Genomic DNA, 15,581 nt, shown 5'->3' on the forward strand with positions numbered 1-15,581 from the left:
TTATTTAATTGATTTATTAATCCTGTCACAGTCTTGTCAGGTCCAAACATGTGGAGCACACAGATGTCCTGTCAGAAAGGATTAAAGAGAACCAGAAAAGAAATAATTATAATAAGTTGAAATCAGAGAATATGAACCTTTTTCAAATAAAAAACAAACTTTTTAACAAAAAACATTTTACTCCTATAATAATCCCCATTCCCCATCCCCAATCTGAGTCTGTACCTTTTTTTAATCTGTAACTATAATGGAATACAGTTACCTTTTTTTTGTATCCAGATTATGTAATCCTGTTACATGTAATCCATTACTCCCCAGCCCTGACTGTGAATTGGTTCCCTCTCAGCAGTCTTTTATTTGGGGTCATGCAGAGGTTCTCTTCAGAGAGTAATGGGACTGGCCCTTGGCCCTTCTTGGCCATCATTTTAAATGAACTGGATGACTGGCTGAGCCTCAGTGAGATACTTGTGCACCAAGAACAAACTGACAGTTTCTCCCTCTGTCGGCCTCTTGTGTTTTTCCTCTGTCACATGTAGAAGAAATGAGCTGCTGAGATAAATAATCTCCCGATGACAGCCAGATACCGCAGTATCTCATAAATATAGTTCCATTTGGGTTTGACGGTACCAAATAATGTGAATCACATCTTTGTCAAAGTAAGAACGACGACAGATTCTCTTTCACCCTTTACAAAAACACAAACCCCTCCCTCATGGAGAACAAGGGTGCAGCCACAGTAGCACCGTGACGCTCGCATGGCTGCACACAGCTGCAGGCAGCAGCTCCAATCTGTTGTTTAACAGACACTGTGATGATCCTGTGACATCGATCGTGTCTGCAGTGCTGCTGCTGCTGGAGCTGACTGCTGCCATCCTCTGCTGGTTGAACAGAGAAATGCAGACACGCAGCAGGAGGAGCTCATACAAACATGAAGGGAGCGTACATCATCCACAGAAACCAACTGGAACCTTGCCTGGTGCCAATGAATCATATGCTGCCCACTGCAAGACATGTAACCTCAGTGGTCCCATGGGAAATTATTAAGGATGCATGTTCATTTTTTTTTATTGGTTTTTTTTCTTTCCATAATTTGACTCTGAGTGAGGTAGTTGCAGTTGCAAACAAGCTTACTTTTAATGGATGTAAATTATTTTAATGGGGTCAGAGTACTTCTTTTTATATGGGAGATAATAATTATCTGTTTTCCATTCATTAAACTCATAGTGTTTATATTCCTGCATGTTAAGTATCAGTGTTAATATGAACCTATTCATCCTCACCTGAGTACAGCATGGAAAATGGAACGTGTGACAATCGGGGCATTATTGTGGAAGCCTTCATTATGTGTGATGACTCATGCATGTATATGTATGTATTCACATGAAGTTTATTATGATTGCATTAAGCAAACCAAGATAATTTTACAGCATAATTCAGTCTATAAAACTGTGATAATATGGAATAATTCTGGTGACATTGTCCAACAAGACAAAGAAAATGTATTGTGACCATTAAAAGACAGAAGTCACATCTCGGAACTCATGTGGGGTTAAGTCGGAGGTGGGAACTAACAAAGTACAAATACTTCATAACTGTACTAGTTTTTAGGTATATTAATTTTTTTTTTACTTTTTACTCTTCACTCCCTACATTGTAGCACAAATTTCTACACTTTCTGCTCCATTTTTTTCTTGCTACTTTAGTTTTAAGGCATTTGTGGGGAATTATTGATTATTTTAATTTTGCATCATTGTGTGCTGCTTTCCTAACATTTCAACCTAAATGAAGGAGGGACGATTCTTTGGTATATTCATCAGTGCATGTTGCACACAACATAACAAGATATAAAAGACATAACACAACAAAAAAGATGCAACATGATGAAAAAGATGTGACAAGATGTGAAAGGACAAAAGGAGTAATGACAAAAAAGACGTAAGATTAAAAAAAGGCATAACAAGAAAAAAAGACAAAAAATGTAAAGACAACACGACAAAAAAGATGTAACAAGATAAGAACATAAGACAAAAAAGAAAAAATTCATAAGACAGAAAAGACAAAAAATATGCAAAACACGTAACAAGACATAAAAGTAAGACAAAAAAACTGTAGAAGACACAACAAGATATAAAAAGATGTAACCAGGTTTAAAAAAACCCCCATAAAATATGAAACAAATGAAAAAGTCATAACAAGCCAAAAAAAAAAAAAAACGTACGACGTAACAATATGTAAAAGATGTAAAAGAGCTAATGAGATAAAAAATTATATAACTAGGAGTAAAAATTTACGTGACAGAATGAATCAGAGGGAAACTCATGGAGAAAAGGTGAAGTGTCACTTAGCTTCTCATAGAAACAGTCATTATGAACGGCCTTCAGAGGACTACTTCTTACTTTTATCATCTGCATACATTTCAGAGCCTGAACTTTTTTACTTTTATTGCAGTGAACAAGTTGAATCAGTACTCGTACTTTTACTAAAGTCTTTTTTTGCACAAGTAAAAAGCACAGAATTTGTATTTGTACTTTTGCCAATTCTGGTTGTTTTTATTTTGGGGTAGCTTTGCTCATTAGAATGCAGAAGAGGACAGAAAACAGACATAATAGTGTGTCCATCACATTTCCAGTCTGCAGAATACACACACCTTATATGAGTTTCAGCACTCAAGAAGTGTAAATATCACTGAGTCAATGTGTTTGCAAGCATTTATTCCAATTTTAGAGCAGTAGTTTTACTCAAGTGAGCAGAAGTGCAACATTATTGCAAAAAGAAAGGAAAACAAGAAAAAGAAGTGCAACTTAATTTCCCATTTGATTACTGTCAAAATTCTGTTGTATCACTGTAGAAGTCTGTTACAGTCGAGTAAACTTGACCTCCTGAGACCCTGCGTCTACATATAAGAACAGTACGTTTTGGGCTTGCTGCCTCTTATACTTTATTCTGTTTAACTTAGACCTGTTGACCTCAGTAGTGGCTGGTCTGTTCCCAGTTTAGGGTGTGATTTTGTTTTTTTAAACTGCAGAAATGTTCCATCTTGGCACCAGCTGCCTTTAAATGATAAGGCTGAATGATTTTCTTTAACTTTCAAATGACTTTGTAAAAGTCTTTTTTATAGTCTTGTTTGTGTGTAAAGTCCTGTCTTGGTTTTGACCCCTCCCCCACCTTTATGATGCTTTCTTATCTTTAGCACGTTTTATATTTCTTTCCTATTTTTATTACTTTGCTGTCAAATTTGTTTTCATCCTTTGTCTGGCACTCTGTTAATGTTTTAAAAGAGCTGTATTAATTTAAAAAGGCTTTTTATTACCTGGATGAAGCTGCAAGGTTTGAGTCAAGGTGACCTATTTTTTTTTTTTTTTTAAGAAATATTATAATTCACCTCTGTTATGATGCAATAGTTTGCACACTTTCTTTGCAAATAACACAAGTAGAGATAAGTGATGTGATGTTTGCTTCCTGAAAAAGCGATGTATTTCTACTCATTTTGAAGCTGTGCAGTAAACAAAACTGTATGCTGTACTAGGTTCATGGAAAGAAAAGGTCAGTTACACACAAAAATATAACTTATATATATGATACAGTGTTACAGTACTTTGTGTTCCTGCACTGGAGAGGTAAATTCACACTTGGATCTGTGGTAACCGCAGACAAAGCGCTCACTCAGCACTCCAGAAATCAAATGAGCCACATGCAGGAGCCACAGATATTTTGTATGCTGATAAAGCAGCTGCAGTATATGTCTGAACATAAGGTACAGCGAGTGTCCTCTCATCCCTACTGACTAAGCACTTCTGCAGACGTGTCATAGATAGTGCCCATAATGAATAGTGCCTTATATTAGAATTGCCTTTACATACCCCACTGGTTTTTCACTCTGAACGCTTTCCAAGTTCTTCAGTTGGCCCTGAGCCACAGCCTGGAGGCTGTACACCTAACTGATACCTGTGTGTGATGTAACTGCTCCACAAATGCCTGCCCACAGTTTGATTGGGTAACACTTTATTTGAAGGGGTGTGCATAAGACCGTCATTACATTGTCATAACCAGGTCATGAACATGAAGGAGATTATAATGATTTTCTTTCTGTTTGTCACTAAGTGTAATTTGGTCAATTATACCATTTTATAATATTATGTATTCCCTTTTAACAACATAGTTATAAGACAAGACACAACATATGCAAACTTATCAAAAGTGTAAATAACAGGTTTATAGAATTGATAAATGAGGATCAGTCACAACATTTTTCAAGGTTTCTTTAAAGCTGCCCAAGCATGACCACTGGCAAAATGACTCTGTCTTATTTATTCATTTTTCTATTTAAATTTAATTTATTGTTAATTTTTTATTTAAAATTAGGCATCTTTGCCATATCAGGCAGAGAACAAAGTCATTGATAATGTGTAGTTCCCTATAACTGTTAATCAGATCCCTTATTTAGTTTTAATGCATTGTTGACATTGTTTGAGATGTCTTTGTTATGACATCTTGATATTAACCAGGGCAAAAATAGCTCGTCTTGTCTTGATTGATATCAGGGAATACAGTACTGTGGTGGTTTTCTTGCTGGGTTTGGTTCCCAGCACCCCAGGGCTAAATCAGCTAATTAGGCAGCCAGCTCCACAGCTAACAAAGCTAACTAGCCAATGCTAGCTAGCCAGCTACAGATACCAGCAAAGAGCGGGTAGTCTACTGTAGCAACAAGTAAACTAGCTAACCGCTATCGGCCCATCAGATAACTCTGTAAGTTAAATCACCTTGGCACTGTGCTTTGTCGTCAAATCGGCCTCATAACATTTAATGACAGCTGTATGACAAGTACATATGCTTCCACTTTACTTGAGGTCGAGGAACATATTCATGACACATTTGTAATGGTCTGATAGCTAATATCAAAACCAACCACATATGACAGTAAAATGTAATGTTCAAACATAAAGCTAAACACTTCTGTAAGTTTGAAAATGTCAAGTTGACATAACACAAACATCTCAAACAATGTCAATTTTGCATGAAAAATTACATAACTGACCATATGATGCTTATTGACAACAGTCATAGACAGTTGACAGTGTCAAAATGCATATCATTTACATACATGTATGATATTTTGTTTGTATCACATTTGATACAACATTTCTGCATTCAATTGATCAATTATGGGTTCTTTTCATTTTGTGAAATTTATCTTAAATGACATTTCAATCTTTAATTAGTTTATTTAACATTTGTATTTGTGACTGTGGTAGGCATAATATAAATTGCATCATGAAATTTATTCAGAGCAGAGAATGGAAGTCATCTTCTCCCCCTTTGTTCCAGAAACAGATAGCTGATATGAAATCAGTCGTACAGATGGAAAGACTCAGATTCCTGAGGACTAACTCAATCAGGAAATGTTCAGCTATCTGGGACCCATTTCTTGCTCGCCTGGATGAGGTTGGGGTGGGATAAATGATAAAACTCGTTCTGCTAGACCTGACACGCAGAATCTTTGAGCAGACTGCACACTGGGCAGCCTTTCAGTTTTACTGAGCATGGCTCCTCATCTCATGTTTATATACTACATTTGGTTTTGTTCTGTTTTTAATACATGTCTGAGCCTAGTTTTTTGTTTGATCTTGTTGTTTTGTCTGTCTGTATGAAAAATTTACAAATAAAAATAATATAAAAAAGAATTTAATTAGAGTAATGATTAAGGAATTCACAGATAAATTGTCTTATATACCTGCTATATGAAATAGGGTAAAAAAAAAAATTAATTAATTATAAGTTGTTTTAGTGGCGTAAATATTCATATTGGAATATTAAACATATAAATAAATATATTAATGTTATTTTTACACTAACTTTTTTAAAAATAGCAAAGATATCCCTGCGAAAACATTAAAACGTTCTTATTACATGAAGGCAGCCATATTGGATTTTGCACTCACAGACAGGCTGCTGCCTGCAGTGCACCTATAATCCACCAGAGGGCAGAAGACATGTCTCAGATTGCATACAACAGGTTTTCCAAGAACATCTGGGTCATATTGATGTTGTAGAGGTCTCAGAAACTCGGTGTTACAGAACAAGGTCTCCTTTTGAATTAGTGAAAATTCCTAAAATTGTTAAAAGCAGTATGTTAAACATGTCTGACTACCAGTGGTGGGCAAATTAAGAATGAATAAACCAATACAATTTTTGGGAAATTGTTTCATCAAAATAATTGTATTGTTGTAATCACATGGAAATGTACGTGCCTCAGAAATAACCGAAACTGGCTCAAAATAATGTATGTGAAAGTTAGCAAGCATGAGCATGTTGTGTAGCATGGAGTAAGTCTTGATAGTGTTGTGGTGGACGGTCCTCTGCACCAGCAGATACTGCAGCCCATCTCTGCTCTTCAAGCCATATACTATGATTGATGTCATTTGGTGCCATCAGTGACAGCTTAATTTGGCGTAGAGTATGGGCCTGCTGAATGGAAAAAGCAACTTAAATGGAGCTAAATCCTTCACAAACAGATGTGAGCCAGATGTTACCGCCACAGAGACCCCCAAGATGGATTTACCAGTAGACCAACTGTAGAGGCTGCAGGGTCTGGATGTGCATGTGTATAATCAAAGGAGAAACAGCACGTGCAGACCGTTTGTTCCATCATGCGAGATTAAGACCAGCGTTTTATCACGTCCACTGCATAAATGTATGTAAATATGTACAGCAGATTCATGCATCAGCTACTGAATCCTCCTGTGTGTGTTGATCTGGACTCCAGCAGCAGAGAAACCAGATGAGACATGAAGAACTCTCATTTGATATTTATAACGTGACACTTCATGTCATGATAAGGTTTGATTATTATAGTATTTTTGACCAATAACAGCAGTCAGGTAGAGTCAGTGAAGCTTTATTTGGAATCAGGTATGCATAACAATTAAGAAAGAAAAAAAAAAAGGTTTCAATTCAGTAGTGCCCCGGACCCTTACATTGGCCATCTGCACGTCTTTTACAAAAAAAAAAAGACAATTTTGATCAAATAAAATAAATAATAAAATACATTAAAGATGGTCAGAGAGCACTGTGCTTCCAAAGAGGGAAGGGATCAGCTAAAATGAATCAGAGTATAGTCATATATAGAAAAGGACTATTGCCAAAAGGATCAAATCTGGATAAAAAGACATGAAGGTCAAATGATCACACACTACCATAAACAGAAGTCATTATTTATAATATGAGCATTATTTATTGCTTCAGGTATTTGCATTTAAAGGACAGCCTGTACCTAAAATTCACTTAAATGTAGTAATACAATACAACTGATGTGCTCCATTATCTTATTAAGTAGTGGCAGGCCACACAGAAGGCATGAAGTCACATGAGTGGATCACATTCATGTATTCATCCTAAAAACCCAAACAGACGACAGGCTCAGATTCTAAGTGTCCCTCTACGTGAGAACCGTGAAGACCGCAAAAAACAGAGTACTCTGCTGAGGTGAGTGTAGAGCATGCAGCCTCTGCAACGAGCATCGTGTAAGAAAAAAAAACAAAAAAAAAACTTGTCTAACGGTGACTTTTAAAGCACTTCAACTTGGAGTTGTTCCACTGAATATGCTCCTTTGCTTTCTTGCCGAGAGCTAGATGAGAAGATCGATGCCGCTGTCGAGGTGGAAAAAGTACACACATTCTGTACTCAAGTATAAGTAAAGATACTTGTGTTGAAAAAAGACTAAAAAGTAAAAGTAGAAGTACTCGTTCAACTTCTTTACAGTACAAGAGTAACATTTCTATGGACGGTTTCTATGCAAAGCTAACTGGAACTCACCTTTTCTCCGCAGTTGACTCTCCCGCTCCCTTTTGTCTTGTTATGTCTTTCATGTTTTTTTTTTGTTTGTTTTTTTTTTAATCTTGTTATGTTCTGCTTGGGCTTTTATCTTGTCAACTTGTTATGTATTGTTATGTCATTTTTGTCTTGTTACGTCACGTTCATCTCGTTACAGCTTTTACATCATTTTTGTCTTGTAATGTCTTGTTAGGTCAAGCTAGGTCTTTTATCTTGTCAGCTTTTTATGTACTGTCATGCCGTTTTTGTCTTGTTAGGTCATATTCATCATGTTACATCCTTTGTGTACTTTTCACCTTGTTATGACTTGTTACGTCTTATTACGTTTTTTTCGACCTATTAAACTGAAAACTGAAAAACTGTAAAAACCAGTTGCGTTTTTTAGGGAGGGTTATGCACTGGACTTTTTCTTGACTGGGTGCAGTGATTCTCAGCTGCACCATAGACTTATCAATATAAAACTGGATGCACCTTTGTAGGCGGGCCTCTGCTCATTCCTATCAGATCTGCTCAGTGGAGCATGAAGCCAACTTTGTACCTGGATCTTCCACATTTGCTTCCTTATTATACGGTACATAGAGTAAGCGCACTAGAATAAAATTTTAAATTTGCAGACATGAGAGTAGCATCAATCTTCTTATTCAAGCTTTGTCAAAGAAGTAAGAAAGCATACTAGTAATTCCTTCGACGGAATTACTTGTTTCCAGTCCTTGTGCTAAGCTAAGCTAACTGGTTGATGTGGTAACTACATATTTAACATACAGGCATGAGAGTGTCATCAGTCTCTTCATCTAACTCTTGGCAAAAAAAGAAAATAAGCATATTTTCTAAAATGTCATACTATTCCCATTAAGATCACACTTTGACATACGATAATGACAAATTTGTATTAATATTTGATTTCATATTTTTGCCCCAAAACCCTAAAAACAAAACAAATCGTGTGATTGTGGTAAAATGCAATAATCTGGTCATTGTGGCTTTCTGTCTATTAACTACAGCAATTATTCTAAATTATGACAAAAAAGTGATCCTGCTCAAAGCATCCACATATTTATCAAGAATATTTGCACGTTGTCATCAAAGCTTATATAAACAAACTGATCTAAAAAAAAACTAAATAATTTTAAAAAGCATCGTATATTCTGTCAAAATTGCTAAAGCTTAAGCTATTCTGCTCATTTCTCAATATCAGTCAATGAAGCACTAGACTGGAGTAACACTGTGTTGCTGTATATGCATAACATAGAAGCTAAACTTACTGGTTTAGTGGTGCTTTTCTAAAAGCGGGGCATATATATACACACATGTTCTTTAAACTACGTACATACATACATACAGGATTCTCAACATGGTGACCAGGAAACAGAAGCTGCCACTATCACTTTAGCTTGAAATCTGTCCCTTACTGAATCTCTACGTACAGAAGAACCATTTTTATGGATTCATTCAAAATTGAGGGAACAAAAAGTAGCAAAAAATGAACAAAATTGAATGTACGTGGAAAAAATTGCTTCTGAAAAAGTAACTGCAGGCGATTTCAGTGCATTCATAATGAGTTATCACACTCTGAAGGCAATACATTGAGCATGGCTATTCATCTGCTTATAACAAGGAAGCAAAGTTCCATGTGCCTGGGCCCAGCCGCGCACACCTGGACCTCCAGCCCATTTGTACAAAATAAGAGTTATAAAGGTAAAAGCTGCAGTAAAAATGTTGTTTTGCATAGCATTTGGCCTTGCTGTACCATCATCTACTAGACTTGAGAAGAAAATATAAATGCCAAATGCTAAAAATGTTAAAATATCAGAATTTGGCAGAAACTAATCAGTGACTGGAGTTCTAAATGTGATTAATTAAACTGTCTTTGAGGAAAAGTCATATATCGTACATGTACAAACTCAAGGCAAACATGGCAACGTTTTCCTGAAGCGACAGACATGCAATGTTATCCAATGACCTAAAAAAAAAACACACCTATGATACAAGGACTAAGTGCTTGGCATTGATTTTGATTGCGTTCCAGTCATGAAATCCTGAAGTGGTTGTCAGGAAGGTGAACGGGCCTGATAGCAGAGCTTACACGGCTCCTTTGATCACTGGTTCCCTGTTGAGATACGTGGCCCAGTACACCAGGTTGAAGGTCCCAAACAGCACCGGGAACACTATCCTGGCCATCTTGTCAATCTTGCTCACGCTGTTGTAAGTCTTTTTGGGGTCCGGGACCTTGGTCTCAGAGGGTTTGAGCTGTACTGCCGTGCTATTCGAAATGGTAGAGATGGACGCGTCCTTCGTAAGGTTGGTTGTGTAGCAGGTGTTGTTTGGCTTTTTCGACAGAGCCAAAGGGTCCTTCTTCTGTGGGGAGCCCAAAAAAAAAACAAACCAAAAAAATGCATTGATTGACCAAAACTGATGCTGCACATTTATCAAACAGAACAAAATAACACAGGCACTCTTAGACAAAAACACAGGGAGAAGAATAAAAGACGGCCAGTGCAGGTTGAAAGTGGGGATCAATGTCCTTGGGGTATAATGAACTGGCACTGTGCCACGACACTGGCAGACTGCACTGTGAATTTATCGATCGACCATTTCTGAACTTCTACATCTTGCCTAATTCATCTCTTACTTTATTATCAGGTCTGACATGGACTATTTACTCCTCCTTTCCTCTCTTTCCACACCACCACGCTTCAGCTTTAAGTAACACAGAGAAGAGAAGAGTGAATGGAGGACAGAATTAAAGGAAAGGAAAAGAGGAGTCAATTTCTCACTGCAGTTGACATGGCCTGAACCCACAGTAGGATTTAAAGCTGCTCTGTCCAATATGGTTGCACAAACTCTCATGTCCTCAACTTCTGGGATAACGTGTGCTGTGGCAGTCGTCTTCTAGGAGATAAATGTGCTATTGCAATACAAATGCAAGTTGTCTTTTTAACTGTTTAAGATCTTGCTGAGGAGTTTCTGTTTATTGTTAGCTACTATTACCATAAGTGAAAAAGCCTGGCTTGAATTAACTTCAACTTTCTCCATGGAGAACATTAGCGCAGGCCGACTAGTTGATTGTCAAACAGATGATACTATGTCACAAAAAGAAGTCAACACAAGAATGTTTTTCTTCTCAGCAGTGAAGCAAACCCTGCAGATTGAACTATATGAAAAATATAAAGGGTCATAATGAAAAAAGGCCAATAGTGCTGCAATTAACAAGAGATGGCTGGTGAAAAAAACCAAAAAAAAACCCCAAAAAACTCAGACATACTACATGCCGAAGTGATAAAATCGAAAGGTGCCTCACCCTGCCTCATCTACTGAAACCTCAGCAGCTGCATGGGTTTGTTTCCCATCTGAATCATGTAGGAGAAAAATCTAAATATTACAAAATTGAAGTTTTAGGTAAAAAGGTCTGAACTACTGTTTCCACACAGACAGAAGTGATGAGAACAAAAAAAGAAACTTGGCAGAACTGATTTTTGACGTTCTGTTTTTGATACTAAGCTTGACAATTAGCAGGCTAGTTCAGTGGTATCAGTTACCATGGTAACTGAGAAGGCTTTTCCTATAAACCACAAACTTGGAACGGATCTCTCACTTAAATTAGCCAGACTTATCAAAATAAGCCAGGCTTTTCCCTTATCCATGTTGATGGAAGACCCCTCAGCTTTCCAGTAATAGTTTGGTCCCCACAGTGTGAGTCAGCTGCCGGGTTTGGACTCCCTCAATGTGTTGTCAACACACACATGTGTACACAAAAACAAGAAATACATACCTTGGGCTGTTGGGCCTCCATTGCCTTTTTTCCATCCCAGGCCCAGCTCCTTTTGGTAAAGTAGTTAACTGTGGCAAACTCAATAAGGGCGGAGAAGACAAAGGCGTAGCACACTGCGATGAACCAGTCCATGGCGGTAGCGTAAGCCACTTTGGGCAGCGAGTTTCGAGCGCTGATGCTGAGAGTGGTCATTGTGAGCACTGTGGTCACACCTGGTGGTGGAGAAAACTGGGTCACTTTTAATAAACCACACTTGCTCTTCTGTTCTAATTCTGACCTACTTGATCATAGTAAAAGGAGAGCTCACTTCAGAGCATATAGATAGAGATGAGTGCGATCAGTCGACTACACTCACCGAAGACGGTCCGCGCTGGCACAGACTCCCTGTTGAGCCAAAAGGAAACCTGTGACAGGATTACTGTCATGAAGCAAGGCATGTAGGTCTGGATGACGAAGTAGCCGATCTTCCTCTTCAGGTAAAAATGAGCCATCATCACGGTGTATTGACCTGCAGGAAAAAGTGTTGACATTTTAGTTTTCTGAAAATGTAACCTCTACTGTGAATAGTGGAAAAGATATTGTATTATAATACTGAGGTAAATGGTATTTGGGACAAAATCAACCAAACAACAGCTATATGTCTATCGGCTACTACGTGTCTCAAGCCGCACGATTATTTTCATTATTGATTAATCTGTTCATTATTTTCTTGATCAATTGATTAGTTGTTTGGTCCAGAAAATGTCAGAAAATGGTGAAAAATATTGATCACTGTTTTCCAATGCTCAGTGTGATGTCCTCAAACATCTTGTTTTGTCCACAAGCCAAAGATATTCAGTTTTCTGTCATAGGGGACTAAAGAAACCAGAAAATATTTACATCTGAGAAACTGGAATCAAAAAATTTGGACACTGTTTGTTAAAAAAGGATTCAAAAAGATCGATTAATTGATTAATGTTGCAGCTCTAAGTGGTATTATCATAAAATCACAGACAGCATAGCAAAGCCATAAGCCCATAATCTGCAGCTTAAAACTGTCTCCAAAAAACGCATTATTTATTAGTAACCTTTGCTAAAACTACAGTGCCCAGCTTTTTTTGGAAATTACACAGCAGGAAGTATTACAGAACCAGTGTGTAGAACTGTAGAATTTTTTGTTGCATCGAACAGTGAGCTTGCAGATTGCAAACACTTCACCTCACCCTCCCCTTCCAAGTGTGTAGGGAAATCTATTAAACTTGCAAAAGCCACAAAAGGCTGTTTGGTTTGTCTGTTCTGGGCTACCGTAGAAGGCAGTGCAACATGGCGGCCTCAATGGAAGAGGACCCACGCCATCTGTACGCAGAAACGGCTCACTCTGAGGTAACGAAAACACGATTCTACACTAATGAATACTTTCTTATGAATACTATATTCCATTTCAGCTGTACATTGAATCTGTGTAAATCTTACACAGACTGGACCTGTGAGAGAATTTACTGACAAAAAAATACAATAACACCAGCCTTATTGTGTAAGTAAAAAAAAGTTACAATCTGCTAGTAAAATTATAAAATTGACCATTTGCATGGTTTTGTTACATCCCTTCATTTACAGTGAACCAAGAATGTTACCTATGTGCTTACATAGTAAGTTAATGTAAGACTCCAGTAAAATATATAATCTCTCTGAAATATCATTTCATTGAAAACGATACAAGAAAACCAGGGTCTTAAACACTGGTGCTGGGGTTTGTAAACATAAATTCAGACTAAAAATAACCCAGAATTCATCTAAAAATGTTGCAAAACTCTCTGTTTTCTGCCAACAAAAATATTGTTTTCACCTGCTCTAAATCTACCTGCCTTACTCTCTAGTCCCTGGTGGCCTATTTACAAAACAGCCAGTAATGCCACATGTGTCACATTTGTTTCCAGGTGTTTCCTATTTTAGCTTGTGACTGCTGCTGGTGTGCATCACAGTGGAACACTGGTGGAATACATTCATGTTGAATGAGACAGCGCTGATGTCTTTACATTGTGTGACCTCTCTATGTGGACATGAAGGTAACCTACTTCAGGGATAGACACTATTGTAAGAGCTGTCCCCACTGGCTACCAAGCACCTAAATTTTAGTGGCCAGAGTACATTTTTGGCAGCCAGAATGGAAAATTCTGATGAAAAACAAGCTAGACTTCTCAGCTTGTTGAGGACACTGGTGGTACACGCTGCTGTATATTACATCCTTATTTGTCCTATTTTAGCCACTTAAACTCCTGCTTCCATTCAACCATTTTTTTTTTCAGCATTTAATTTTTTTGTAGTCCACCTTTTGTGTTCCTGGTTCTTCTGTAAGGATCACATATACTTCAGTAGCCCTGACGTATCAGTAGCTGGCCAGTGATGAGTACTGTTCACGGTTTTTGTAGAACGTTGGACTAAAAGACACAAAGGATCAGGACGTTTGTGGAACTGTGGCATCGTGTCAATGAAGGCTCGCAGTATGGGGATAAAACTACCTGGAAGATTTGGTGGCCACAGACTATTGGGCTACAGTAAATGTTGAATGTTCATGATCTTTTATGATCATTTCTTTTATATCTGACCTGTTGTAGAGGGGGATTCCTCTGTCTGACACCCTTTTATTCCACCTGTAAGCCACTCAGATCATCAGAGTTTTCTTATTTATACCCCAAGGTTGACTGTGCTTTTGCCCATTTGTCTGGAACAGTCTACTTCCTTCTGTTAGATCAGCTGAGTATGTAAATGTCTTATCCTGTAGCTGTGACGCACACTGACAGACTCCGACAGCGGGGACTCCGACTGATGATTTGAATCGTCCACTATCAGGGGACAGCCCTACTTACTTCTAAAGCTTGTTCTTTGTTTCATTATTGTTTTTGTCCTTAAAAGTCTGTGATTTTCTCCAGTCAGTGGGCGTTGTGTAGTCCTTGGAGGCTGTGATTAAGGGCTGATGCACAAGTAAACTTTACTTGACAACCTCCGGGCCAGACTGCTCCTCTAAATATGAATGTGTGAGCTAAATTATTAGAAAACAGGTTTGTGGGGAAATCATCATATCCTGTTAATCAACTGAAGATTGCATTTGAAGGATTTTTTTTTCTCAAAAATCCTGTCGAGCCATGGAGTCTGATAAACTATAGAAAATCCACAGATGACTGCTGCTTTCTCCTGGCAAAATCGGATTTTTCTGTCTCGCTAATCCCTTGTCACAATCTGCATCCTGTATATCTCTCTCGCTCTGTCTCTCTCTCGCTCTCTCTCTCTCTCTCTCTTTCTATGTGTGTAAGTGTGTGTGTGAGTGTGTGTGTGTGTGTGTGTGTGTGTGTGTGTGTGAACAGACAGTCCATCCCATTCTGTCAAGCCAGGCCACTCTTGATTGGGGACATACATCCTTGGCTGCCTGAGCTTGAACACTAAAACAGACCTGATCAGCGGTGATTACAGGCAGGTGCACAGATGACTGAGGCAGAGGGGGGTTGAGACGGACTGGGGGAAAGTTTGGACGGTCCGTCCGTGCGATGCGGCGACGAGCATCATGTCCTTAATGAAAAGGGCACCTGTGCTGCCTTCGCTCCGAGGACTACTAGCCAGCAGCAGTGCTGCTCTGTGCTGGCACGACTGGGCGACCCCCACTCTGATCTGACCGCCTGCTGGGCCTGGAAGTGGATGGAAATCTGCAAGGCATGAAAATGCGGTTGTGGTGGATTTTACTGTTTGGTTTTTGGAGTGCCTGCGGGGAACTGCCGTTCATAGCGGAGAACAACGCAGCCATGCTGGTCAACTGGTAAGTTCAGATCGAAACCATCTGTTGAGCTCTGACGCTTCCTATTTTGACCTGAAAGCGCCGATGTGTGTAACCAGATGAAATGACAAGGTTTGCCTGTCATCAATTCAATTCCTGTGTCTATATTTTCATCCTCTTCAGCTTAACCTGTCAGGGTCAAAGGTCAGCTGCGCCCAGTGTGAGCCCTCTGCTGAG

At 38.5% G+C, this 15,581-nt stretch overlaps 2 protein-coding genes across 2 annotated transcripts in view; one reads left to right on the top strand and one right to left on the bottom strand.

Moving 5' to 3' along the window:
* Positions 1–8,271: 8,271 nt before the first annotated feature.
* gabra5 (gamma-aminobutyric acid type A receptor subunit alpha5) overlaps positions 8,272–15,581 on the bottom strand; it is a 35,223-nt gene continuing 27,913 nt past the window's right edge. The window contains exons 8-10 of the mRNA XM_084722566.1: positions 11,955–12,107; positions 11,600–11,811; positions 8,272–10,185 (exon numbers count right to left, since the gene is read on the bottom strand). Of these exons, the coding sequence (XP_084578692.1) occupies positions 9,910–10,185; positions 11,600–11,811; positions 11,955–12,107 (641 nt within the window). The 3' untranslated portion in view covers positions 8,272–9,909. The remainder of the gene's footprint in view (positions 10,186–11,599; positions 11,812–11,954; positions 12,108–15,581) is intronic.
* Positions 14,900–15,581, top strand: part of gabrb3 (gamma-aminobutyric acid type A receptor subunit beta3) — a 72,944-nt gene continuing 72,262 nt past the window's right edge. Inside the window, exon 1 of the mRNA XM_084722564.1 lies at positions 14,900–15,386. Within this exon, the coding sequence (XP_084578690.1) occupies positions 15,286–15,386 (101 nt within the window). The 5' untranslated portion in view covers positions 14,900–15,285. The remainder of the gene's footprint in view (positions 15,387–15,581) is intronic.

This window comes from Lutjanus erythropterus, chromosome 7 (assembly GCF_056507025.1).
Source record: "Lutjanus erythropterus isolate fLutEry1 chromosome 7, fLutEry1.hap2, whole genome shotgun sequence".
Classification (NCBI taxonomy): Eukaryota; Metazoa; Chordata; class Actinopteri; order Lutjaniformes; family Lutjanidae; genus Lutjanus; species Lutjanus erythropterus.